This window comes from Dipodomys merriami, unplaced genomic scaffold (genome assembly GCF_024711535.1).
Source record: "Dipodomys merriami isolate MVZ:Mamm:240054 unplaced genomic scaffold, mDipMer1.0.p SCAF_17, whole genome shotgun sequence".
Classification (NCBI taxonomy): domain Eukaryota; kingdom Metazoa; phylum Chordata; class Mammalia; order Rodentia; family Heteromyidae; genus Dipodomys; species Dipodomys merriami.
The window spans coordinates 7,941,197-7,966,695 of NW_027203048.1; the positions used below are offsets into that span (position 1 = coordinate 7,941,197).

Consider the following 25,499-nt stretch of genomic DNA (forward strand, 5'->3'; position numbering starts at 1 on the left):
GTGAAAAGGTCTTAAGATCTGATCCAAGGCTGCCTCCTTTCAAGCTAGGGTCCAAATGGCTAACATGGATTTTCAGAATTTGGCTTAATCTTCCTAGTTTTAGTAAAACAAAAATTAAACAGACTTTTAAAATACCCTTCTTAAAAACAAACAGAATTGGACTGGGAAGGTGGCTCAGTGGTAGAGCGCTTGCCTTGCATGCATGAGGCCCTGGGTTCGATTCCTCAGCACCACATAAGCAAAAAGAAAAAAGCCAGAAGTGGCGCTGTGGCTCAAGTAGTAGAGCGCTAGCCTTGAGCTAAAGAGCTGAGAGACAGCACCCAGGCCCAGAGTTCAGGCCCCACGACCAGACCCAAAAAAAAAAAACCCGAAACAAATTTACTCTCATTTATTTTTATCAAAATGTTTTGAAATGCTTACGGACAAAACCACCTTAGTGTACGACTTAATATTTCATATTTAGAAACACAGATGTGAAACTATGTATTATTAAACTATCAGTTTCTTAAAAGCCAGTATAGTTTATGCTCACGTGAAGTTTCAGGGCATAATCTTCTTTCTGTTGCAGTCTACCTTGACATCTCTATTTTCTCCTGTATTTTTGTTTTCCAAACAAAAGCTGGGAGATAAGTTAGATAGAAATATAGACAAAGATGTAGGAAGAGAGACTAAAAAGACAAAGAGAGCACTAGAGTCCAGCTGTGGTAGAGAGGTGGGATGGGGCCGAGGCCAGCAGGAGAGAAGAGATAACGAACCTAGACCTGAGAAACAAAGAGGGCTAGGAGGGGATTGACCTGCTCAGAGAAGAAGGTCTGGCAGGAAAATGATACTGGGTGGAAAAAGCAAAGCACAGTCAAATAGCCTCAAAGAGCCAGTGTGTTGTAGATACACAGAAAGAGCGCAAAGGGAAAGTAAATGGGAACATGTAAGGCTTAGAAATAAAATCTGGGAAACTAGGGAAAAAGGGAGATGCTAACCTAACAAGAAATTTAGCTCATCAATTTCCAAATGCTCAAGTCCAGAAGGTCTGCCTTACCTTAGAAGAAACAGAGTAGGATCATAAATGGATTAAGGATCCATCATGGCTAAACTGGTATAGAAATTGATAGGCAGAACATTTAACATTTGGCCAGTGAAAGTTGGCTAAATGCATTAGTGATGGATGATGAAAAATACACTAAGCTAAAATACTTTGTGAGCCTGTTAAACATGAGGCACAGTTTGAGACACTTAGGTGCGCCTAGATATTTCACAAGGTGTTTCTGTTCCAGTACATCCAGAAATGTGATATCCCTACTCAGTTCTGTAGGCAACTTTTGAATAAGGCTGATTGGTATAAAGTCTTAACTTCTGGCTTTGTTTTCCCAATAGAATATGCTAGGACTGTGCAACTTGAGACAGTTTAAAAGAATGTTACTCCTGAAAGTAGTTAAAAGGGAAAATTCACACTGTCCTCAGCTCATAGATTTGCTGTTATTTTTACCTTGTGTTTAAGTAGATTGTCTATCGGGAAAAAGTCAAATATAAAATTGTTTGGATATTTTATTGTAATTCTAAAGCCAATATGTGAAAGTCTATAATAATATATTTAGATTCAACACAAACCTCACGGACATTAACCTCAGTGAGCTGAGGTCCTGTTCCTCAGTTGTGGTGGTTTTATTTTGAGTAATAGCCCTTGATTTCTCAGTGACATCATAAGATTTTTTTAAACCTACTAAAGTGGCCTGTGGAATGCTTTTAAACTGGTTTTCTGAATAGCATGTTGTTTTTTAAAACCCACCACAGGATTCCCAGACTCTGAAACTGGGTTTTTCCCAACCTCACCAGTGTTAGCAATGGTGCTCACGTTCGGTATTGATGGCAACCTGTAGGAGGCGTGACCATTCCAATTTTGATCTTATTTTAAAGTGTGAACTTTCCAGAACCCTGAGCAAAATGAGTGCAGCGATTTTCTTTTTGTAGGACAAGAAGACAGAAGAGTTCTTCTCTGTGGTGACTACAGACTAGAGGAATGCTCTAGTGAGTTTCCACTTCAAGTAGTACCCACTCATAAGCCGGGGGGGCAGACCCTTCTGTCTAAACACATCTTTTATTTGTGTTCCAGCAGGTGCAACAGGTTCAGGTGTTTGCTGACGTCCAGTGTACAGTGAATCTGGTAGGCGGGGACCCTTACCTGAACCAGCCTGGTCCACTGGGAACTCAAAAACCCACATCAGGACCACAGACCCCCCAGGCCCAGCAGAAGAGCCTCCTTCAGCAGCTACTGACTGAATAACCACTTTTAAAGGAATGTGAAACTTAAAAAATAGACATACAGAGATATAAAAATATATTATATATTTTTCTGAGATTTTTGATATCTCAATCTGCAGCCATTCTTCAGGTCGTAGCATTTGGAGCAAAAAACAAAACAGTTCACTTTTGTTGGGAGATTGAGAGACGGTTTGTTTCTTTCTTTCTTTGTAAAGGCCTTGGATATTGGAAAAAATAACAAGGCAGACAGTTGGACAATCTATTTCTTGAGCCAAATTTAATTATTCTTATTTTTGTAATCAGTCATTGGCTTCTTATCTGGATGAAGGCTTTTGGAGAAGAACCAAAATGACAAGTTCTAAGGGGAAGACAAAGCTGTGCCTCGCTAGCTCAGTCCTGACCCCGCCCAGGAAGGAGGGCCTGTGTGACTTTGCTTGTGTCCGTCCACCAAGGCTGTCATGTTCCTCACAACCAACAGCCCTTCCCACCCCTACCCCTAGGCAGCTCGTGTGTACAATCAGCTTCTTCTAGCAACTCGTATCTGTTGGCTTCAAGAGAATACTTCACCTCCACAAATGTATCCCTTCTCCCCTTCTTAAAGATGGATTTAAACCAAGTTGCCTCCAGAAAGGAGGATGGCATACTCACAGGAATCCAAAAATACGGTTTGGGGAAAATGCAATAATTTTGATGAGATGATTGCAGGACACAAAATGAGTTCTGTCAATTATTGTAGATACAATTTTCTTATTAAATCTGGGGCTGGGGGAAGGCAGCCTGTTCTTTCTGCTTTTGTGTTAACCGCTGAAGTAGCTCAAGTTATTTAAAATAAAATAAAATTTATGATCCAAGTAGCTTATTTTTCCCTTAAATCTCACTGTAAATATATTTGATTTCTTGTAGAAATTGATTTCCTTTTGTTTAATTTTATGCTTTTATGATCATACTCTTGATTTTTCTAAACTTGTGTGTGAAATATAACATTAATTGGATTGCAGTTACATTTGGCTAGTAATATTTTATTATTTTAGTAACTATGATGCCATGTGTGGATTTGCATTGGGGCTCAGAGCAAAGTGCCAGTGCCAGAAAGAGCTGCTACAGCTGAGCTGGTGCAGACTGCCGGAGCATCTGGGATCACTGACCAGAGGTGCACAAGTCACTTGTACAGAGGGAAATTAGTGCTCAAAGAAAATCTGCTCTTTTTTTTTTTTTGTAATTAGATTGACTTTGGGAAATTGAATTTCCATCAGTGCAAATAACAGTAGGTCTATCCTGCTCTGAGGCTCGCTGGCACCATGTTTTCCCTTTGTGTCTTTGTCACTCTGCCACATCCCATCTCATCCTGGCCTCTTGAGAAAGGAGCCAGTGAACTGACTCAATTCTAAAAGTTCTACCACAGGCCAGGCAAACTTGAGGAAGTCATTGTGGAAAACAAAGGTGACCCCCATCGCTCTCCTTGATCTGCATCCCTGGGCCTGTGAACGATGACAGCGCTGATCTTCTGTACCAGCTACCTCTGTCTGCATGGCAGAGAAAAGGCCATAAGAACCAATGTGGATGAGGAGCATGGACTCAGACTTCAAGGAAGAAGCCATTTCCCCAGGTCCTTCTTTCTGCATCTTACCACCCCTACTATAGATAACTCCATCAAACAGCATCTATTCAGAAACTACGCCGAATTTCAAAATTGCTGGAAGGGCTCATGTGGGTAGCAACTATGAAACAGAAATAGGACACTCAGTTACAAACATTATCTCATTTTAGTTTTTCTGAAAATGCATCCCTGGTTTCATTCATTTCCAGCTTGAAAGCTCAGCCATACTATAGACCCTAACCAAACTGCTTTAGGAAGTCTTTTCCATTTTGTTTGTGATACTCGGATGTGCAGACTTCAGGAAGTTCACCTTCAACTCAGCATTCCAGATGAAGTTTCCTGACTCAGCGCTTTTTGCAGAAGGAACTAGAAAGCAAAGCAGTAAGGAAAAATTGGAGATGCTAAACATCCTCCCCCATCCCAACTGCACCTTAAAGTATGCATGTCACCTTCAAGGTTTTATAATTGCACTGTTTGTTTTATGTATGTACAGATTAAAATTATTGCTACATTTGAGGAAAATACAATTGCTTGCTTCTATGTAATTCCTGTCATTCCACAGGAAATCCACTTTTCCAGCTACTGAATAGAATTTGTTTAACAACCTCATGGGTTGCCTCTTCATTTATAGGGGAAAAAAAAAAATGAAGCCTACAGTGTGTGCAGGACTTGTCAAAGCCCAGAATGACTTAAAATGTACTTAAAGGATAATAAAAGAGAAGATCCCTAAAACCATAAATCCTCAAAGTCACTCTAATATTGAACCAGCCTGGTGACATTTGAGGAGGTCAAAATGAAGTTGTGGTATGGGCTTTGAGGAAATGCTAACATAGCCATTTGTCTGGTGAGGAAACTATGGCTCAGTGTCTGGGGCAGGGAGATCTGATCCAGGCAGCACTTGAGAACTACAAATAGCATGTCTTCTCCATCTTGCTTGTAGTGTTCTGCTTACAGTTTTACTCCAGGGTGCTCCATCACCATGAGACAATACTTTATAAAAATAAAACTTCTTCCAGCATGGGTAGCTCATGCCTGTAATCCTAGCTACTCAGGAGGCTGAGATCTGAGGATCATGGTTCAAAGCCAGCCCGGACAGGAAAGTCCGTGAGACTCTTAGCTCCAATAAACCACTCAGAAAACTGGAAGTGGTGCCTCAAGTGGTAGAGCTCTAGCCTTGAACTGAGCTGAGGGATAGCACCCAAGCCCAAAGTTCAAGCCCCATGACCAACAAAAAAAAACCAAAACACAAAAAAACAATTTTCTTACCAGTGTATCTAAAATCTACCAATACTTAAGTGGTGCCAACTTAAGGAGGGTAAATTAGCTGGGCTCTAGTGACTCATACCTGTAATCCTAGCTCCTTAGGAGGCTGAGATCTTAGGATCATAGTTCAAAGCCAGCCCAGTCAGCAGTCTGTGAGACTCTTATCTCAAAGTACTCCAGAAAACCAGAAGTAGAGCTGTGGCTCAAGTGTTAGAAAGTTAGCCTTGAGCTTAAAAAGCTCAAGGACAGGGCTGGGAAGGTGGCTCAGTGGTAGAGTGCTTGTCTTGCATGCCTGAGGCCCTAAGTTGGATTTCTGAGTACTACAGAAGCAGAGAAAGCTGGAAGTGCTGCTGTGGGCTCAAGTGGTAGAGCACTCACCTTGAGCTGAAGAGCTGAGGGACAGCTCCCAGGCCCAGAGTTCAGGCCCCAGGACTGACCAAAAAAAAAAGCTCAAGTACAGTGCCTGGTCCCTGAGTTCAAGTGCCAGGACCAGCACGGGGGGGGGGGGGGGGTGGTAGTAGGGGGAAGCAGAGAATAATTTGAAACAATTGAGGGAAAGTAGGGAAACAGCTTTCTGTATGATTTGCCAAAGGTAGGTCCCATTCCCACAGGTGTTAGACTTATGTCTGCTATAATGGGAGATGCACTGACATCCTTGCTGACACTAACAGCTCTTCCCCAAGAGCAGCTGTACCTGAATACAGTGACCAGGTCAGAGCATCTTGATCCTTGACCATCCCTGTGCCTTCACAGTTTTAATGATTTAATTAAGCCCATAAATTCTTTTTTTTTTTTTTTGCCAGTCATGGACCTGAACTCTGGGCCTGGGCGCTGTCCCTTAGCTCTTCAGCTCAAGGTGAGCACTCTACCACTTAAGCCACAGCACCACTTCCGGCTTTTTCTGTTTATGTGGTGCTGAGGAATCGAACCCAGGGCCTTATGCATGCAAGGCAAGCACTCTACCACTGAGCCACCTTCCCAGCCCATCCCATAAATTCTTTTTTATTGGACAATACTACCAAAGGAAATATTCTCCATCCAGAACCCTTTTTGCCAACATTAAATTTTCTTTACCTGTCTGCGTGTCCACCAAACCCACAATGCTCTGCCCTCATTCACTCACTTGACACACTTGTATTCTTTATCCAAAGCTCCTAGAAGCCTAATGGAACTTAAACTCATAGGATGGAAGGGGATTAGTTACAGTGGCATTGGGTTAAAGGTGAAAAGGAGAGTTCTGAACTGCCTCATGGGCAAGACCTTGTCTGAAGAACAAAGAGATGGAGTTGAGGTACGATGGCAATGTGGTGCAGAAGAGGAATTCAGGGCAGCCACATGTATGAAGGCCTGAAGACAGTCAAGGACCCCAGAGAGCTGGGGTTTTAAATCGTTCACTAGTGTTCTGAGCACTCATAAACATGTCATTACACTTTGTCAGCTGGTGGGCTGGAAAGTAATGAAGTCAGCCTTTGGCTCCAGAAGGAACATGCATTCCTGGACTCTGGGCCCCAACCTCCTTTGAAAATTGATCCTGCTGATAGCTCAGGTCTTTTCATAACTAGCTCTATCTAGCCAGGAGCCTGGGCTTCTGGTTCTTCAATGCAATAATCTGTAGCTGGGGATAAGACTAAGAAGATTTGTTCCAAAATAAGCTTTTTTTTTTTTTTTTTTTTTTTTGTTGGTCGTGGGGCTTGAACTCTGCCTGGGCGCTGTCCCTCAGCTCTTCAGCTCAAGGCTAGCGTTCTAGCACTTGAGCTACAGTGCCACTTCCAAAATAAGCATTTTTAAAGTTAACATTCTCCTGATGTCAATTATATTTTAGCTAGTAATCACTTAGTAAGCTAGAATTTAAAGTCTGACCAAATCAAAGAAAGAATCATGCATCTCTAAACCTGGATTTTAGTTTGTTATTCTACTTGCGCTTCAAAACTTTTTGTAAAGACTTATTAGAAAAAGGTATATGTGAAAATAGAACACTGTAAATCAGATGTGTGTGTGTGTGTGTGCGCGCGCGCGCACATGCACACTGGCACTGGGGTTTTAACCCAGGGCCTTGCTCTGGCTTGGTTTTCTTGCTGGTTTTCCACTGAGCCATGCCTCCATCCTAGCACTTTACTAGTTAATTAGATTTAGAGTCTTGAAGACTTATATCCAGGTTGACTTTGATCCTCAACCCTCCATGTCTCAGGATTACAGACCTAAGTCACTGGTTCCCAGTAATAATGAATATTTTAAGGTAACAATAGGGATAGTAACTGATACTATTTGCCAGACACTTTCAGCACTGTCAATGTATCAAAGAAGAAAAATTTTTTAATCCTGTTCCTCAGGGAGCTTGCTTTCTAATGAAGGTTGATTGATGCCACGCAGGTAGTATATCAGATGGCAAGTGCCATGAAGTGGAGCCGTGGCTCAAGTGGTAGAGCATTAGCATTGAGCAAAACAGCTCAGAGCACCCAGGCCCTTGAGTTCAAGAGCCTTAGGACTGGCACAAAAACAGCAACAATATATTTCTGATGAGTGAAACCAATTAGGCCACAATTTTAGTGAAAGTATTTTCCTTGTATACTCACACTTTCTTGTGGAATAATGAAGATCAACCCTGTTTAGGCAATCATGTAAAGCTCTTCTAGCATAAGGAAGGTAACTTGTTTCTCTGGTTTGTCTGATTTCTCAAGAACTAAGGTTTGGAACATGGGGGTTTCACTTATTTGCCCACAGCTAAAATCCAACGTAGGTTAGCATTCAAAACTTACACTTTAGAGCACTAGTCTTGAGTGAAAACTCAGTACCTAAACTCAGTACCTAGTTACTGTGTTCAAGCCCCCCAATACAAGCACACACGCACACATACTCAGAAAACCCTACTACATATGGATCTTAGATAAGGAAAAACTGGGGCCCTGAGCCTGACCTCAGAGGACACCTAAGACTTGGAAGGCAATCACAGCTGGTTCTCCACACTACCAGCTTTTCATCAGTAATAGTAGCTCCCTGTCACAGACCCAGAAAGCAGGAAGGCATGCCTGCAGCTCCACCAAGCATGGGGGGTGGAGGGGAGAGGAGGGGTTAATATGTTAATTGAACATTAAAACAAGTGAATTTCCACATATCCTTTAACAGGAGTCCTCCTGTGCATTCTGACAATCCACGAGAAGCAATAGCCTAGGCTTTGATCCTCACTTTGCAAGTTCAGAAACTCAATTCCATCAGCTCACCCAATGATAATTGGACTCCAGGGCATTGAGTCACGCAATTCAGTCACAGGAGACTGATTTCTAATCTGAAACATCAATGAGCCAATTTCAAACGGTAACTACAGATTTTCTACACTTGAACTACTCATAACCCTTTCCTAAATCACCCAGTAGTTACTATCTAGATGAGGAAAGACCACATTACGATCAAAGAGTAAAAAAACTGGACTGATACAAGGCCTGGGCTTCTATCCCAGTCCTCCCACTGACTTATCGCAGGCAAATCAAAGCCTTTACAGCCAAATCTGTAAAATTTGAGACTACACTGTCCAAATGGCAGAATATATGGAAGAACTTTATTTTTTTTATTTTTTGTCAGTCATGGGGCTTGAACTCTGAGCCTGGGCACTGTCCCTGTGCTCTTCAGCTCAAGGTGAGTGCTCTACCTTGAGCCACGGCGCCACTTCTGGTTTTCTAGTGGTTAATTGGAGATCAGAGTCTCACCGACTTTGCTGCTCGGGCTGGCTTTGAACTGTGATCCCCAGATCTCAGACTCCTGAGTAGCTAGGATTATAGGTGTGAGCCACTGACGCCAGCCTGGAAGTACTTTAAACTGTTGTTCACATAAAAGAAACTTACCAGGGCCTAAGATTATTTTCAAGGATGCGTCCTCTATTCTAGGGCTTACAGCACACTCTGTGTGCTATTTGGGAAAGTAGCACTTTTGTAGGCTACTACACCTGCAGAGATCCTGGGTCTCCCCCAGGACTTCTCCAGGGCAGCACTTTATACACTCTCAAAATAGGTTGATTGGTAGGGTGCTAGTGGCTCATAATCCTAGCTACTCAGGGAGACTGAGATATGAAAAACATGGTTGGAAGCCAGCCTGGATGTGGCTCAAGTAGAGCCCAGGCCTTAAGCAAAAGCCAAGTGAGAGCATGAGGCTTTGAGTTCAAGCCCCAGTACACACATACATGGGAAAAGGAGAGGAAAAACATGCTGGAAACTGTAAGAAGAGAAGGGCCAAGTTACTTACAAAGAAAGTCAGAATAACAGACCTTTAGAAGAAACCCTTTAGGCCAGAAGAGCATAAAGTGATGAATTTCTAGACCTGAAACAACTGTCAACCAAGGTTACACTATTCAGTAGTGTTAACCTTCAAAATTGAAAGGGAAATAGCTTCCATGGCAAGTATAAACTAACTCAGAAGTCAACATTCCTTCACAATAAAAGGCCCAAAGAAAGTAGAAACACAAGGTTCATACCTCAACATAATGAAAACTACATATGCCAAACCTTTAGTCAATATATAGTACATATATAGTAAACTGAAAGCATTTTCTCTCAAGTCAGGAACAAGGCAATGATGTCCCTTCTGCCCTCTCTTACTTAATACAGTGCTTGAAGTCTTAGCTAAAGTAATAAGGCAAGAAAAAAGATATGCAAGTTACAAACAAGTCAAATTGTGCCTTTTTGCAGAAGATATGATCCTACCTTAAAAGACCCTAGAGAGTCCATTAGAAAATCCTTAGATCTGATGAACACATTTTAGCGCAGTAGCAGGACAGAAAATCAATGTACAGAAATAAGTAACAAAGAATGCTGAGGAAATTAGAAAAAATAGCACAATAGTCAAAAAAACAAACAAAAATCCCTAAGAATACATTTAACTAAAGAGGTGGGAAAACCTTTACAATGAAAACTACAAAATGTTGGTAAAAGAAGGTGAAGACGCTAGAAGATATACTCACTAGACACTATGTTGTAAATAAACTATACACATTGTGCACAGGGACAGGAGGGAAAAACAGACAGACAGAAGGGGTGACATTGTCCAAGAAGAAACGTACTCATTACCTGACATAAAATGGTAACCCCTCTGTGTATCACCTTTATAGTATCAATAAAAATATATTTAATTTAAAAAAATTTAAAGGCCAGGTGCCAGTGGCTCATGCCTGTAAATCCTAGCTACTTAGGAGGCTGAGATCTGAGGATCAGGGTTCAAAGCCAGCTAGGTACAAAGTCCATGAGACTCACCTCCATTTAGCCACCAGAAAACTGAAAGTGGTACTGTAGCTCAAAGTGGTAGAGCACTGGCCTTGAGTAGAAAAAGCTCAGGGACAGTGCCCAGGTCCTGAGTTCAAGCCCCACAGCCAGCACAAAAACACAATAATAATAATAATCCCAAAATTCATATGGAAAACATCATAGCCAAAGCAATCCTTAAGATATCACAATATCTGATTTCAAGTTATTATACAGCCATAATAACAAAAATAACAATAGTACTGGCACAAATACATAGACTAATGGAAAATACAGAACTCAGAAATTTATCCACATGATCATAGCCAACTGAGGTCACAACAAACATGAAAAAACAGCACCAATAGCTCAGCTAAGATTGAGAGGACCAAAGTTCCAGTTTGGACAGGAAAGTCCTCAAGACTTTGTCTCAACAGAAGTTGGACATGGAGGCATGAGCCTTTCATCCCACTTATGACTCACAAAGCCTAGAATAGGCAGAGTGTAGTCTAGGTGTATACCTGGGTAGGAAGCGAAGCTTTATCAAACAATAAGCAGTGCAAGACCAGGTATTAGTGGTTTATATCAACTGTTGTAAGGTAACTGATCATGAGAAACAGAGAAGCCACATTTTGAGAGGTTGAATTGGGAATCTTTATTGGAAAGCAGGTGTCTGCAGGCAGACTTCCGTCACAAAGACCTGCAGCACCATGAATATACTTAGAAAACTGAACTATGAGAGCTGGAGAGGAAAGAGAACAGAAAAACAATACCAATAAACTAGGTCAACTCCAATGGAAAACTAAAGTGGGTGACCAAAGGAGAGCCAGGAGAAATGAGGCATGGTGTAAGGGTGTCTGAGCTGATCTGGGCCTAAATAGGGTCAGGGGCAGGGGGCAGGGTCACAGGAAAATGGAGAGTCTTATGAGTTTAAGGCACAGGACTGACAGGTCCAGGAACCTATCATCCAAATCCCCACCCCTGCCTTTAGGAATTCAAGCACACCCATCACCTGGGAGGGTGGGACTTCACCTTCCTCCATCATGAGGACAAGATGGTGCCAATGAAACCCAATTCTCTGTCTACCACATGGCCAAGATGGCACTGGCTAGACCCAGCCTCCCCATTTCACTATAATAGTAGCTACCCAGGAGGCTAAAATCTAAGGATCAAGATTCAAAGCCAGCACAGGAAGAAATATCTGAAGGACTCCTATCTTCAAGACTCTTAGTTCTTATTATCTATACCAAAAGTCAAAACTGGAGGCATGGCTCAAGTGATAGAATGCCAGCCTGAGTCAGACTGTGAAGCCCTGAGTTCAAGCCCTAATACCGGCACACAGGCACACAGGCACACAGGCGCGCGCGCGCGCACACCACACACACACACACACACACACACACGCACACACGCACACACACACACAGGCGCGCGCGCGCACACCACACACACACACACACACACACACACACACACACACACACACACACACACACACACACACACACACACCTACCTGCACAGAAACAGGCTGGCGATGTGACTCCACAGTAGACAGCTTGCCTAACAAGCTTGGAGTTCAGACTCAAGTATCACTCTCACTGCCCCCTCCCAAAATAAAAACTCATTTCAATCAGATCAAAGGCCTGTTTGCAAGACCTGAAATTCTGAAATTGCTAGAGGAAAACTTAAAGAAAACACTTCAAGATAGAGGCTTTGGCAATAGTTTCTGAACTGGACTCCAAAAGCTAATAACAAGAAGTGACAAAGAGAATTGCATCAAATTAAAAGCTTCTGCACAGCTAAGAAAACAATTACCAGAGTAAAGGGACAGCCTACAGATGGGAGAAAATCGTTGCCAGCTATTCAGAAGTGAAAAAATAAATAGCAAAAGAACAAATAACCCAATCAATTAAAAGGCAATGAACCAGACAGTTCTCAAAAGAAGTACAAATGGCCAATAAATACATAAGACAATGTTGAATATCTTCAGCCATAAGAAGAATATAAATCAAAATTACATGGGATCCAATCTCATCCCAGTGAGAATGGCTACCATCAAGAAAACAAAAAACAAATGCTGGTGAGAATGTAGCAGGGAAAAAAACCCTCATACACTGTAGGTGGGAATGGAAATTAGTGCAGCCACTATGGAAATCAGTGTGGAGGTTCCTAGGTAGCTTAAAATAGAACTACCATATGATCCAGCTATACAACTCCTGGATATATACCCAAAGGAATTAGTCATCATTCAATAGAGATATTGGCATACTGAAATAAGGAGACTGGGTCTAACCAGCATCGTCTTGGCCCCGTGGTGGATGATAAGGAATTCGGTTTAACTGGTATCACCTTGTCTTCATGGTAAAGGCAGGGAAGTTTCATTGCCCCCCTGCCCAGGTGATGGGTGTGCCCAAATTTCAAGAGGTAGGGGTGGGGACTTGGGATGTTAGATTACTGGACCTGTCAGTCCTGTCCTTAAATTTATGAGATTCCTGTGACCCTGCCCCCTACCCCTGCCCCTACTTAGGCCCAGACCAGCTCAGACACTATTATGCCATGCCTCATGTCTCCGAGTTCTCCTCTGGTCACCATGATGTCCCACTTCACTCTCCATTGGAGTTGATCTGGTTTGTTGGTATTATTTTTCGGCTTTCTTTCCTCTCTAGCTCTCATGGCTCAGTTTTCTAACAGTGTTAAGTGTATTGGTGGGGCTGCAGGTCTGTGACAAGAGTCTACCTGTTGACACCGACTTTCCAATAAAGACTCTCAATTCAACCTCTCAAAATATGGCTTCTCTGTATCTCATGACATGCGTATATATACATTTATATATATATATATATATAATATATACACACACACACACACACACAGAGCAATGTCGTCAGTTATAAAGAATAAAATCAAGCCAGATGTCAGTGGCTCACACCTGTAATCCTAGCTACTCAGGAGGCTGAGATCTGAGGATCAGGGTTTGAAGCCAGCCCAGGCAGAAAAGTCCCTGTGAGACTCTTATCTCCAATTAACCACTCCAAAACCCAGAAGTGGTGTTGTGTCTCAAGTGGTAGAGCATGGCCTTAAGAAAAAGAGCTCAGAGACAGCATTCAGGCCCTGAGTTCAAGCCTCACAATGGAAAAAAAAAGGATAAAATCATGTGTAGAGGGGAGAAGGGAAATAGGTGGAACTGGAGATTATCATGTTAAATGAGTTTTCTTGGCCCTCATAATGGAATCAAACCAAATCTACTATTTGGGCAATCACCCTTAGATAATATTGCTGCTTACCTAACTTGAACTTATTATTAGTAATAATAATAGGAAATTCTTAATGATGATTTTAATCCGAACACGTGTTTCGACTCTCAAGAGACAGTTGTAATTGAAAGGCAAAAGCAAGTCAACATTAAAAGGAAACACATGGTGCTTTGGGATGGATGGTATTCTACTTTTAGACCCAGCTGATATTCACATATGCCAAAGTAGCAATCATCTAAACAATCGGAACTTCTTCAAATACTGGCTCACTTCTTCCTTGGGATATGGCCGCAGTGCTATGCAAGTGGCGATGTTCTCTGGCTGTTCAAGCCACAGCATATGGTCAATGTTCTTTTGTTGCAGGGTCTCAGCCAGCTCCTTCAGGGTGGTCTCATCTGGGGCCTAGGAGGTGTAGAACACAGCACACAGATTGGACAGCTGATGTAGGAAACAACAAAAGGCCATACAAAGATAGAGGCCTCTCTTAACTGAAACTAGAGAAACAGCTTTACCACATGAAGTTTGATTCCCTGGTTTGCCATTCCCTCCACAGGGTCTTAGACATGTGGGTGGGGAGTGCTGGGAAGAAGGCAGAGAGGGAGAGGCTTAATAGTCTTGTTTATAGAACAGAGATTTTTCTCATCTCTCTTGAGATATTGTTGCATGTGTTGTCAGTAATTAGGCTACCACCCCCCCTTTTTTTTTTGTCCGTTGTGGGGCGTGAACTTTGGGCCTAGGCGCTGTCCCTAAGCTCTTCAGCTCTACCACTTGAGCCACCTCCAGTTTTCTTCTGGTGGTTAATTGGAGATAAAAGTCTTATGGCCTGGAAGTGGCGCCATGGTTCAAGTGGTAAAGCGCTCGCCTTGAGCTGTAGAGCTGAGGGACAGCGCCCAAGCCCAGAGTTCAAGCCCCATGACCGACAAAAAAAAAAAAAAAAGTCTCACGGCCTTTCCTGCCCGGGCTGGCTTTGAACTGAGATCCTCAGATCTCAGCCTCCTGAGTAGCTAGCGTTAGCCACCAACGCCCAGCCTATTCCATACCTTTTGTAGTTCTCTTACAACAGGTTCCTGCAACAGCAATCCCTAATCCCTCTTCTAGTTCTGACAGTGAGAGCTGACTGCTGAAAAGACTTTTGCTGATTAACTGAAGATAGGAGTCATATGCACTTTTCCCTTTTTTTTGGTGGGGGGGGGGGAGGGGGGGCAGTAGTGGGGCCTGAACTCTGGGCCTGGGCACTGACCCTCAGCTCTTCAGCTCAAGGCTAGCACTCTACCACTTGAGCCACAGCACCACTTCCGGCTTTTTTCTTTTTGCTTATATGGAGCTGAGGAATCGAACCCAGGGCCTCAGGTATGTAAGGCAAGCGTTCTACCACTGAGCCACCTTCCCAGCCCCTCATATGGACTTTTCTGCCCAAGCTGGCATTGGAACAGGACCCACATATCTCAATCTCCTTAGTGGTTTGGATTACAATGTAAGCTATCACTTTGTTTTTTTTCTTTTTGCCCGCCCTGGGGCTTGAACTCAAGGCCTGGACACTGTCCCTGAGCTTCTTTTACTCACGGCTGGCACTCTACCACTTGGGCCACAGAGCCACTTCCAACCTTTTCTGCTTATATATATAGTACTGAGGAATCAAACCCAGTCTACCACTAAGTCACATTCTCAGCCCTATTCTCAGCCAAACGTGTGCACGTGTGTGTGTGTTTGCCAGTCCTGGGGATTGAACTCAGAGTATGGGCACTGTCCCTGAGCTTCTTAGCACTCTACCACTTTAGCCACTGCATCCTTTCCAGCCTTTTCTGTTTATGTGGAACGGAGGAATCGAACCCACTGCATCATGCAGGCTAGGCAAGCACTCTACAACTAAGCTACATTTCCAGCCCCTCTCTTAAAAAAAAATGGCCCTATGGATATTTTTGTGCTTTTTCAGTGCATCTGATTATTTTCTTAAGAGATACGGGATTTCTAGCAGTAGAATTGACATAGTATAAGATCTGTCTGGCTATTTGCAAAAAGAAAGAAACTTACCATTATTCTAAGTGTACCAATTTACACCACTGGTACCTGGTATTTCTGATGCTACGCTTGATACTAGCATCCAAAATATTTTCAAATAGACCCAGGCACTGGTGACTCACACCTGTAATCGTAACTACTCAGGAAGCTGAGATCTGAGGATCACGGTTCGAAGTCAGCTTGGGCAGGAAAGTCTGAGACACTTATCTGCCTTGAGCACCAAAAAGCTGGAAGTGGAACTGTAGCTCAAAAGTGGTAGAAGGCCAACCTTAAGCAGAAAAGCTCTGGGATTGTGCCTGGGCCGTGAGTTCAAGCCCCGGAATCGACACAAGAAAATTAAAACATTTAAAAATAACTGACGTCATGCCCAGGTAAATGAGCGTTTCCGTTGGCCTTGAGTTGCTCTCATGACAATAAAACACTGCGTCTCAGCTCTTCTGGGCTGGTTTGCTGGGCTGACAGTCTCGCTAGGAAAGCTGGGCCAGGAACCCTCAGCTCAAGAGCACAGTGTGCTGGACGCCGACGCCACCGGCTGCCGGTGAGCCTGGCGGGATGCGTGCGCGCCTTAGTAAACAGCCCGAGACGCGGCCCAGGGGAAGGGTTCCTGGGAAACAAAGCCCTAGAACTTCTGGCCGCAAGTATTAGAAGGCTTCTCTTCCTCTCCCCACACCACTCCACACCGAGGCCTTGGCCCCAGACCACGCCCACATCCGGGCCCAAGTCCCCAGCGTCCCGCCCCCTCCGCTCCGGGGCCTCACCTCGAGGACCACCTTGCGCATGCGCCCCAGCTCCCGGAGGTAGGCGGCGGTGTGCGGGTGGTCGCGGTGAAGATGTAAAGCTGCGGTCGCAGCGTGACAAGCTTGCGCTACCAACGCTCCCGCGGGCCAGGAGAACGGAGCCTTCGATAAATCTTTTCGTAGCACCAAATACTGTACTAGAATCTGCAGCTCCGCCCCAGAGGACGCCATCTTCCCGACAGTCCGGATGGCTGCACTTGCCCCCGGTGCATTCTGGGACCGGGGGGGGGGTGTCCTGGGCGCCGCCATGTTTGTGTACGGCGGGGGCGCAAAGCACCCTGGGAGCGGCGGGTTGAATTTGAAGGCGGGGACGGCGGGAGTTCTCCCGGGAAAAAGACGAGGTACGGAGAAACTGGAATGGACGGAGCCATGGCCCAGGTAGAGGGGCACACGGCTACGCAGGGCTCCTTCCGTGTGCAGAGGGCACAGCGCCGGGGGGTTCCCGGGCGGCGGGAGGGTGGACGTGGACACGGCTGGCCCGGACCCGTGGCTGGCCCGACGGGGACATTTGGGTTTTCCGGGGCCCACGGAAGCCCGTCAGGGTCTAAGTGAGAGTATGGGACAGTGTTCCTGTTTTCTTCTGCCATTAAGGACAGCTGGTCTCACACTTAACCTGGACGACTTCATAGAAACGCGCTGGACACTCGGAGGAAGAGATGGAGCCGGCGAATTCGTTCCGTCTGGACGGCGAGTCCAAAGGAGGTATTCCGAGGGGCGCCCCTCACCACACGCAGGTTGAAAAGAGCCCCTTCCCCCTGCACCTGACGCAGGGCCAGTCCCGATCGGGAGCAGCGGGTGAAAGGAACAGTCAACAGGGAAAAGTGGCTTCGAGGCTTTTCAGGCTGCGGCTCCTTTTGAAACTGATAGGTTGCACCCATAATGTGGGTTTATGATCAGAGCGACGGTGCTAGCCAGTAAATTCTCTTTCCAAACCTTTTAATACAGTGCTTGTGAGGGAGGCCCACTGTGGGCCAGTGACTTCAATGTCGCATAGCCCTGGGCGATTCCTGGCTCGGCCTTAATGATTGTGGCCCCCGGGAAAGTGACTGTACAGTTAGTTCTCTGCCTCAGTTTCTTCAGCTGGAAAATAAGTGGAGGTAAATGATAGCATGTGGTGGTGATAGTGAATATTTCCTGTGGTTGTCAAAAAGCTTGTGCTATGTGTAGGAAATAGCATGCCTTTACATGCTTAATAGTAAAGCATCTTGTACAAATATCTAATATTTAGGAAATGTCCAAATGTTTTTTTTACTGAAACCAATTAGCCTTATGAAATTAAAGCCTCTACTGTATTGGTCCTTAGTTAATTGAATACTGAGATTTATCCTCATGTTTCTGTCCAAAAGTGAGGTTCTTTGTACCTTTTTGGGGGGAGGGGAGGGGTCCGGTCGTGGGACCTGAACTCTGTGCCTGGGCACTGTCCTTCAGCTCTTCAGCTCAAGGCTAGCACTCTACCACTTGAGCCATAGAGCCACTTCCGGCTTTTTTTTCCTGCTTATGTGGTGCTGAGGAATCGAACCCAGGGCCTCAGGCATGCAAGGCAAGCGCTCTACCACTGAGCCACCTTCCCAGCCCGCTTTGTACCTTTTCTTGTTAATGCCCAGAAAGATTTTTTTGTGGACAATTCTTGGTATTGTGCCTTTCTAGTCTTATACTCCTAATACTTCTTCAAGCCTGGTGACTAAATTGTAAGGATTAGATGATTTCTGAGTCAGTGAAATCTGGTGACCCCTCTTCCTCTGAGTCAGCAAGTCATGGAGAGTCAGCTGTATTCAGGAAACTTAACCTGACACTTTAGATAATAAACACTATGTGGGTTGAGATTGATTTCAAATTGGTTTGGTGACTTTATGGATTAAAAACATGATATAGCTGGATACTGGTGGTTTATATTGGTTATCCTAGCTACTCAGAAGGTTGAGATCTAAGGATTGCAGTTCAGAGGCAGCCCAGACAGGAAAGTCCCTAAGATTTATTGCCAAGTAACCTGCAAAAAGCCAGAAGTGGAGCTGTGGTCTGCAGCTAGCCACAGAGCTCTGAAGGAAAAAAAAAAAAACAAAAACTTTTTTTCCTCTTTTGTACCAGGTTTGGGGCTTGACCTCAGGGTCTTGTTGCTCTTCCTTAGCTTTGCAGTTCATGCCCTTTGAACCACAGCTTCACTTCTGGTTTTTGCTGTTAATTGGAGATAAAAATCTCACAGATTTATTTCCCCTGGGCTGACTTCAAATCTTGAACCTCAACCTCCTGAGTAAGTAGGCTTACAGGTGTAAGCCACCAATGCCCAGTCTTCTGTTCATTCTTAAAATGCTGCCAGTTGCCAGAATTAGAAACTTTGTCTTACAAAGTTCCTTTTTTTAACTTAGGTGTTTTAGCTTACTTGGAAAGACTAGAGGCTCAAGTGAAGAAATCTGAAGTGCTTCGGAGAGCCCAGATCAAGGAAAGTGCCCTTAGAACCAAGATCCGTGAACTGAGGCATCGTCGAGACCAGCTGAGGGCTGAAGTGAAGCTACATCAAGTCAGAGTAAGTACAGTGTAATGTGGGAGACTTTCCTAAGGTGTACAAAATAATCATGATCTGGGAACTGGTAAATTTGCATGGCTTGTTTTACTTTTTTTTTGGTCAGTCGTGGGGCTTGAACTCTGGGCCTAGATGCTGTCCGTGAGCTCTTCAGCTCAAGGCTAGCATTCTACCACTTGGGCTACAGCACTACTTCCGGCTTTTTCTGTGCATGCGGTGCTGAGAATTAAACCCAGGGCCTCATGCATGCAAGTCAAGCACACTACCACTGAGCCACCTTCCCAGACCCTTGTTTTACATTTTTAAACTTTCAGTCATACTGGATCAATTTCAAATCTTTGATTCTTCAAATAACAGACCTATATAAATGTAGTTGAGAATCAGTATCAGTAAATGTCAGATACTAGTGATGGGTCAGGAAGGTTCATTATACTCTGTCTCTTCATAGACACCTAAGCCTGTTGCAGACTTTAGATTTTAAAGAATATGTATGTATACGAATTTACATATATGTATGTAAATTGGTTATAACTATAGGGCTTTTGAGGGAGGATGAGAATGAAGGAGAAATAAGGAGCATGATGGAGGGTAAATAATATCAAAATTCATTTAGTCTATATATGAAGAGCATAAGGAATCTCACTGAGAGCCGTTAAATAGTAGGGGTGATAAGGCCTGTGATCAAAGGAACAAGGCTGACACAAATCGAAAGTTAAGCAAAGCTTTATTCCGCGCCAAGCATCGAGAATCAAACTGACTGGTCAGGGTCAGGGCTGTCTCTATGGAGAGAGCGACCCCTCCCAGTCTTACAGGCTAGCTTTTATAGGGCAAAACCACAAATCATAAACTAACTGTAAGTAACATGGACTCCTACCACCTTTGCCCCAGATAAGACCAGTATCGATGATAGTAATCACTCCGCTGAAGTTCTGCTGCTGCTGATAAAGTCAATATTTAGCTTTTTAAATGCTTCAGACCCCAACATTACTGGAGACTGTTGGTTATGCTTAAATCTTCAGCCTCCATATTATATTGGAATAGGAACTAACCTAACCATAGGGACTCAAAAGGGCCAAATTAAAAATGAAGAGTTCTTATGACTCATGTAAATGGGGTAAGGTGCCCAGGCTAACCTTAGGGGATCTAAAAGATCTGTGTTGCCTGGCAACACAGATGCCTGTGTAGCTTTTTAGACTTTTGTCACATATGAGCAGTAATGAACCAATTAGCAGATGTTAAGAGAGCAAATTGCATGCTGAGTATTGGGCTCGGGTTTCTTGGGATCTTGGCCCATAGAAAGCTGCTTTGGTAATGGACTCTTGCAAACTGAGATGCAAATTAGCAAACTAGCAAATGCTGGGGAAGCCTCAGAACAGCTATCTAACATCAGAGCCTTTTCTTTACTCTTCACTCCTGGAAGTATTTAGGTTGCTCACCAGTAATTTCAGGCCTTTTTCTGTTTGCTTGCTTGCTGCTTTGATTTTTTTGGTTTTTTATCCGGATTGCATAGTTGTTATCAGAGGGAAGAGCAGCCTGACACCACCTTCTGGGCTGTAGCTGGAAGTGCAACTTTTAGAGTCCTGGCGCTTGAAACTCTCTGAAGTCTGGCCCAATCCAGCTTTCCTGCTTTGCTTTGTAGCCATCTGTTTTGTCTGCCCTGTGCTCATCCCAGACTTTCATCACACACTTTCCTTACTGTTCTCATAATTCTCCCCATCCATCCCCACCCAAATCCTAGCTCTTCAGTCCACAGTTTATACTTTTGATTCCTACACTGTGTGACCTACTGACTCTTCTCTGCTCTGAATGCATACACTAACTGCATGGCCATAATAATACAAAGGTCTTTTTTTATTACATAATAAAAAAAAACTGCATTTTACTTTTGTCGGGTCAGATGAGGACAGGAACTTGGTGATTTCCACTTTGTAGCCTGTTTGATTTGCTATCTATCTTACAGGTTAAAACATCTACCAATGTAGAACCTGACAGAACAGTGGAGGTCAGTGAACAAGAAGTTTTGAAAAGACAGAGAGAAAATGTGATTGCCATTCTGCAAGCATATCGGTTTACAGGTATAATTCTTTCTGATCTGATTCATTCTAGTTTGCTAGATTTATTTATTATTTATTATAATGTGGGTTTAGAGGAGATTTTTTTTTTTTGTACCCCCTATCCTCATGATGTAGCCATCTTTCTGACTGGCCCTTCACATATTCCTTTTTTTTTGTACTGGTCTGTCATGGGGCTTGAACTCTCGGCCTGGGTGCTGTCCCTCAGCTCTTCAGCTCAAGGGTAGTGAGCTACCACTTGAGCCACAGTGTTACTTCATTTTTTGTTTTGACAGTCATGGGGGCTGAACTCTGGGCCTGGGAGCTGTCCCTCTTCAGCTCAAGGGTAGTGCTCTAACACTTGAGCCACAGCGCCACTTCTGGCTTTTTCACGGCCTCATGCATGCAAGGCAAGCACTCTACCACTGAGTCACCCAGCCCGTGATACTTGGTTTTCTAGTGGTTAATTGGAAATAAGAGTCTCAAGACTTTCCTGCCTTGGCTGGCTTTGAACTGCGATCCTCAGATCTCAGCCTCCTGAGTAGCTAGGATTATAGATGTGAGCCACTGGCGCCTGGCTTAGACTTCCTTTTTATTGCTAGCTAGCCTGCCTTATGCTACTGATCAAATAGTTTAAACCTGTTAGGTCTGTGTTTGATCATACGTTTATAAGAGAGGGCTATGGGAAGAACTGGAGACTGTCACAAATTGACACTCAAAAAAAAAAAAGAGGAGAATGGGTAAACTGGAACTTTCAAGATGTTTTTCTCAATAATTTGATATTTAAGATGTCTTCATTTTTACCCCCTTCCATAGGTCAGTCTTGATGAGAGGGAAGCATTTTGGACAGTGTCTGTATGCCAGACTTTGTGCAGGATGCTAGATACTCAGTGAGTAAGGTGCTGCTTTTTGCCTGTCATCTGCTGAGGTATTGTCTCACTGTCTTGCTCAGGGCTCAGTGGAAAGCTGACCAGCCGCGGGGTCTGTGTGTGCATCAGCACCGCCTTTGAGGGGACCCTACTGGATTCCTATTTTGTGGATCTTGTCATCCAGAAGCCACTGTGGATACATCACCATTCTGTCCCAGCCTTCATTCCTCTGGAAAGGATAGCTGCACAGCTCCTACAGACTGATATTCAGCACTTCCTTTTCACTCTCAGCGAGTACCTAAATGCGTATTCGGGGAGGAAGTACCAGGCCGACCGACTTCAGGTGTGTGCATAGGACTTCCATACCTTGTTTTAGGAGCCCCTAAGGAAAGCAAATTTCAGTTTTCTTTTGTATTTTAAATAATTCTTAACTTGGAGCTAGAGGTTTGTCCTTTATCTAATTCTTGTTTCTTACTACTATTCCTTTTCTTTCTTAACCTTTTGAAACTTAGGATGATGTTGAGTTGTGGGTCCTGGCTAAGGGATTATGTACTTTCAGAATATCTGGTGGTTTTTTTTTTTTGGTCCGGTCGTGGGGCCTGAACTCTGGGCCTGGGCGCTGTCCCTCAGCTCTTCAGATCAAGGCTAGCGCTCTACCACTTGAGCTACAGCACCACTTCCGGCTTTTTTCTTATGTGGTGCTGAGGAATCGAACCCAGGGCCTCGAGCATGCAAGGCAAGTACTCTACCACTGAGCCACCTTCCCAGCCCCTATCTGGTGGGTTTTGAGAGTATCTACCCTAAGGAAACCAGTATAGACACATAGTACCAGATGCTGTCCATCCATCTCCCCTGATCTCTGGTTAGCTTTCTTTTTTTTTTTTTTTTTGGGGTCCGGTCGTGGGGCCTGGGCGCTGTCCCTCAGCTCTTCAGTTCAAGGCTAGCACTCCACCACTTGAGCCACAGCGCCACTTCCGGTTTTTTTCTTTTTGCTTATGTGGTGCTGAGGAATCGAACCCAGGGCCTCAGGCATGCAAGGCAAGTGCTCTACCACTGAGCCACCTTCCCAGCCCCTGGTCAGCTTTCTTATAGGGTGGCAGGTAAGCTAACTATAGAGACAGGAAATGAATACAAATAGGGTGTAAGTTGCTCATTTAAATTTAGCATTTTCCATCCATGCATTTGGAAAGACAAGCTCCCAGTTATCAGTTAAATTTGTTAGGCAAATGCAGACATGAAACATCTTACTGTATGATAGTGTCAGTGAATTTATGAAATTCTCCCTCCACTCACACCCCTGGCCATCCATTTACACTAGTCCTTTTTTAGGCCTTTTATTTCTCTGAATTCATGGCCTTCTTTTGATAGTCCTGTGTGAAGTGCCACAACCACTGCCTGCATTGTAGTCACCACCCACTTGCTCTATTCCTCACCCACTAGAGTGACTTTGCAGCCTCCCTGGCTGGACCACTGCAGAGAAACGCCCTGTGCAACCTGCTGTCATTTACTTACAAAGCAAAAGCGGGGGCTCAGTCCATGCGGTTTTGCGCCAGATTGCTGTATAAAGACCTCACAAGAACTCTCCCAACTGATGTCACAGTTACTTGTCAAGGTAAGAGGAAGGCCATTTAAGTGGAACTAGGAATTGAGGTATGCTCTGCTTTGTGTAAGATAAGCAAAGCAGGTGGACTGGGTCTAGAGGATATCAAGATACTCTTCTCTTTACATACCAGAAATAGGTTTTCCTTTCTTCTTTGTATATGGTAAAATTAGCCTGGTCCCCCATCTTGACCTCTCACTTCTACCTGACTTCTTTCAGCTCATAAATTGTTTTCATGGGAGCCCCCCTCTTGCAGAAAAACAAGCAAGGCTGAATCAGAGTCATCTGTGATGAATGAAGCTGAGGCTCATTTTACTATGTAGCCAAATAGGCAGGGCAAGTTAGTGTATTCAAGTTCTCCAGAATGTATTTTCTACATGGGAATTTGTTTAGAGCTAACTAAGAAAGGCTTATTTTTCTAACTTCAACTAAATGTTCCATGATCAGGTGACCTTGGCAATAGTGAAAAATAGGGTAAAATGTTTTTAGGAGACAGACATGTAGATGCTGCCAAGAGTTCATAACATAGGTCTCTGAGTGGTGTGTTTTATTAATTCCCTCGTCTTAAAATTGTATTGGTCTTCTAGGGGCAGCCTCTCCACCCAGACCAAAATTACATGGGTCCAGAATAGTGTGACCCAGTCTTTCCTTTGATTACACTAAACAAGACTGATGGAATCTTTTTTTTTTTTTAGGGATGGGGGCACTGTCTACCTTGCAGACAGAGTATCGGGCATCCCATGAAACACTGTTCTGCACAAAGCCCATACATCAGGTGTTTGCTTCCTTTTCACAAGGAGAAAAACTGGATTCAAGGGTCTGGAGCTGAAAACCAGCAAAGGCTCACACTCCTTACCTGGAACGATCCTAGCCTTGAGTAGAAGCCTGCTTCAACAGGATGATGAGCAAGTATGAGTCCCCAGACACTGGAATTTTTGGAAGTTCTCCATGATTGCCTGGATACAATCCTTGCTTGTTAGAATGCTTACAGTCACTTGTCCTTCTTAGGTACCCATGAATTTGATCATGTATTTTACTTGAGAGTTAGAATGGTTTATGGAGTGATAGAAGACATCTTATGAAAGGCTAGAGTGTATTTTCCTTTTTTGGGGAAGCTTTGCTTTTCTTCCCAAGACTTAAGAGTCCTTAGGACCCTAGATTTTGGGGCTAGGGGTACTGCTCAAGTGGATGTCTGCCTAACACACACAAGACTCTGAGCTCAAACCTCTATATTACCCAGAACACTCAGACACATGATATGAGGTAGATCATATAGTTGAAAAAGGGTAAGGGGCTGGGAAGGTGGCTCAGTGGTAGAGCTCTTGCCTTGCATGCATGAGGCCCTGGGTTCGATTCCCCAGCACCACATAAGAAAAAAGCCGGAAGTGGTGCTGTGACTCAAGTGGTAGAGCGCTAGCCTTGAGCTGAAGAGCTGAGGGGCAGCACCCAGGCCCAGAATTCAGGCCCCATGACCAGACACACCCCCTCCCAAAAGAAAAGGGTAAGTGTGAGTTGGGTACCAGTGGCTTACTCATGTAATCCTAGCTACTCAGGAGGTTGAGATCTAGAGAATCTCAGTTCAACACCAGCTCAGACAGAAGTCTGTAAGTCTCCATTTCCAAAGTAACCAATCTTCCTCCCCATTGCTAAGGCCCTTTTGTATGACTGTGGGCCTTCCTGTCCATGCTAGTACTTATTGTTCCTTGGCTTGGGGCCAGTTGACAGCTGTGAAAACCTGTCTGGCTGGTCATGTTCTCCCATTACAACTCCTGTCCCTGTTTGCCCAGGCACAGATAGGAGATTTACTGCCTGAGGCTTCATACTACTTCCTAAACCTTATGATCATTAGGCACTGTGCAGGACCTCCAGCCAACTCTATGAAGTGTACAGAGCACAGGAAACAGGTTTGGACCATCTTTTAGGAGAAAGCCATGTAGAATGAGAAGTCTCAGCTCAAGTTCTTGCTTTCTAGGCACGAGGTGGGGCTAATGCTTTGAGCCAGCCAAGCATTCAACGGACATGGTAACAGAATGATCACAGTGATCCC

The 25,499-nt window shown here is 44.1% G+C and overlaps 3 protein-coding genes across 11 annotated transcripts in view; 2 read left to right on the plus strand and 1 right to left on the minus strand.

Annotated features, from left to right (window-relative positions):
• Ncoa1 (nuclear receptor coactivator 1) overlaps positions 1-4,462 on the plus strand; it is a 216,795-nt gene extending 212,333 nt beyond the window's left edge. For 4 of the 7 annotated variants that reach the window (XM_070025127.1, XM_070025126.1, XM_070025130.1 and 1 more), the window contains one exon: positions 2,108-4,462. In XM_070025127.1, coding sequence (XP_069881228.1) covers positions 2,108-2,278 — 171 coding nt within the window. In that variant the 3' untranslated portion in view covers positions 2,279-4,462. Of the gene's footprint in view, positions 1-1,965; positions 2,023-2,107 lie in introns of all 7 variants that reach the window. The other 3 variants (XM_070025132.1, XM_070025133.1, XM_070025131.1) reach the window with 3 other exon arrangements.
• A 9,234-nt stretch (positions 4,463-13,696) lies between these two features.
• On the minus strand, positions 13,697-16,619 carry Ptrhd1 (peptidyl-tRNA hydrolase domain containing 1). The gene is made up of 2 exons (XM_070025141.1): positions 16,376-16,619; positions 13,697-14,000 (listed from the first exon to the last, which is right to left on the minus strand). The coding sequence occupies exons 1-2, from the start codon at positions 16,583-16,585 to the stop codon at positions 13,830-13,832; spliced, it is 381 nt and encodes a 126-aa protein (XP_069881242.1). The 5' UTR covers positions 16,586-16,619; the 3' UTR covers positions 13,697-13,829.
• Cenpo (centromere protein O) lies at positions 16,411-25,493 on the plus strand. Of its 3 annotated transcripts, XR_011372485.1 has the most exons (8): positions 16,411-16,755; positions 17,006-17,116; positions 18,778-18,935; positions 20,893-21,007; positions 21,936-22,195; positions 23,293-23,464; positions 24,148-24,361; positions 25,425-25,493. XR_011372485.1 is itself a non-coding variant. In XM_070025140.1 (7 exons), exons 2-7 carry the CDS (start codon positions 17,071-17,073, stop codon positions 24,279-24,281), a joined length of 885 nt encoding a protein of 294 aa, XP_069881241.1. In that variant the 5' UTR covers positions 16,411-16,792; positions 17,006-17,070; the 3' UTR covers positions 24,282-25,438. The 3 variants fall into 3 exon arrangements, 2 of the variants coding, with proteins under 2 accessions (XP_069881241.1, XP_069881239.1); XM_070025140.1 differs by having other exon boundaries at positions 16,411-16,792; positions 24,148-25,438; XM_070025138.1 differs by having other exon boundaries at positions 24,148-25,438.
• Positions 25,494-25,499: the final 6 nt, after the last annotated feature.

Bases quoted from the DNA above. Each gene is read 5' to 3' on its own strand.
- Ptrhd1 (XM_070025141.1), bottom strand. From the start codon at position 16,585: ATGGCGTCCTCTGGGGCGGAGCTGCAGATTCTAGTACAGTATTTGGTG. The intron at 14,001-16,375 runs GTGAGGCCCCGG...TACACCTCCTAG, and splicing joins TGCGCAAGGTGGTCCTCGAG to GCCCCAGATGAGACCACCCT.
- Cenpo (XM_070025140.1), top strand. From the start codon at position 17,071: ATGGAGCCGGCGAATTCGTTCCGTCTGGACGGCGAGTCCAAAGGAG. The intron at 21,008-21,935 runs GTATAATTCTTT...TGTCTTGCTCAG, and splicing joins GCAAGCATATCGGTTTACAG to GGCTCAGTGGAAAGCTGACC. The intron at 23,465-24,147 runs GTAAGAGGAAGG...TTTTTTTTTTAG, and splicing joins TGTCACAGTTACTTGTCAAG to GGATGGGGGCACTGTCTACC.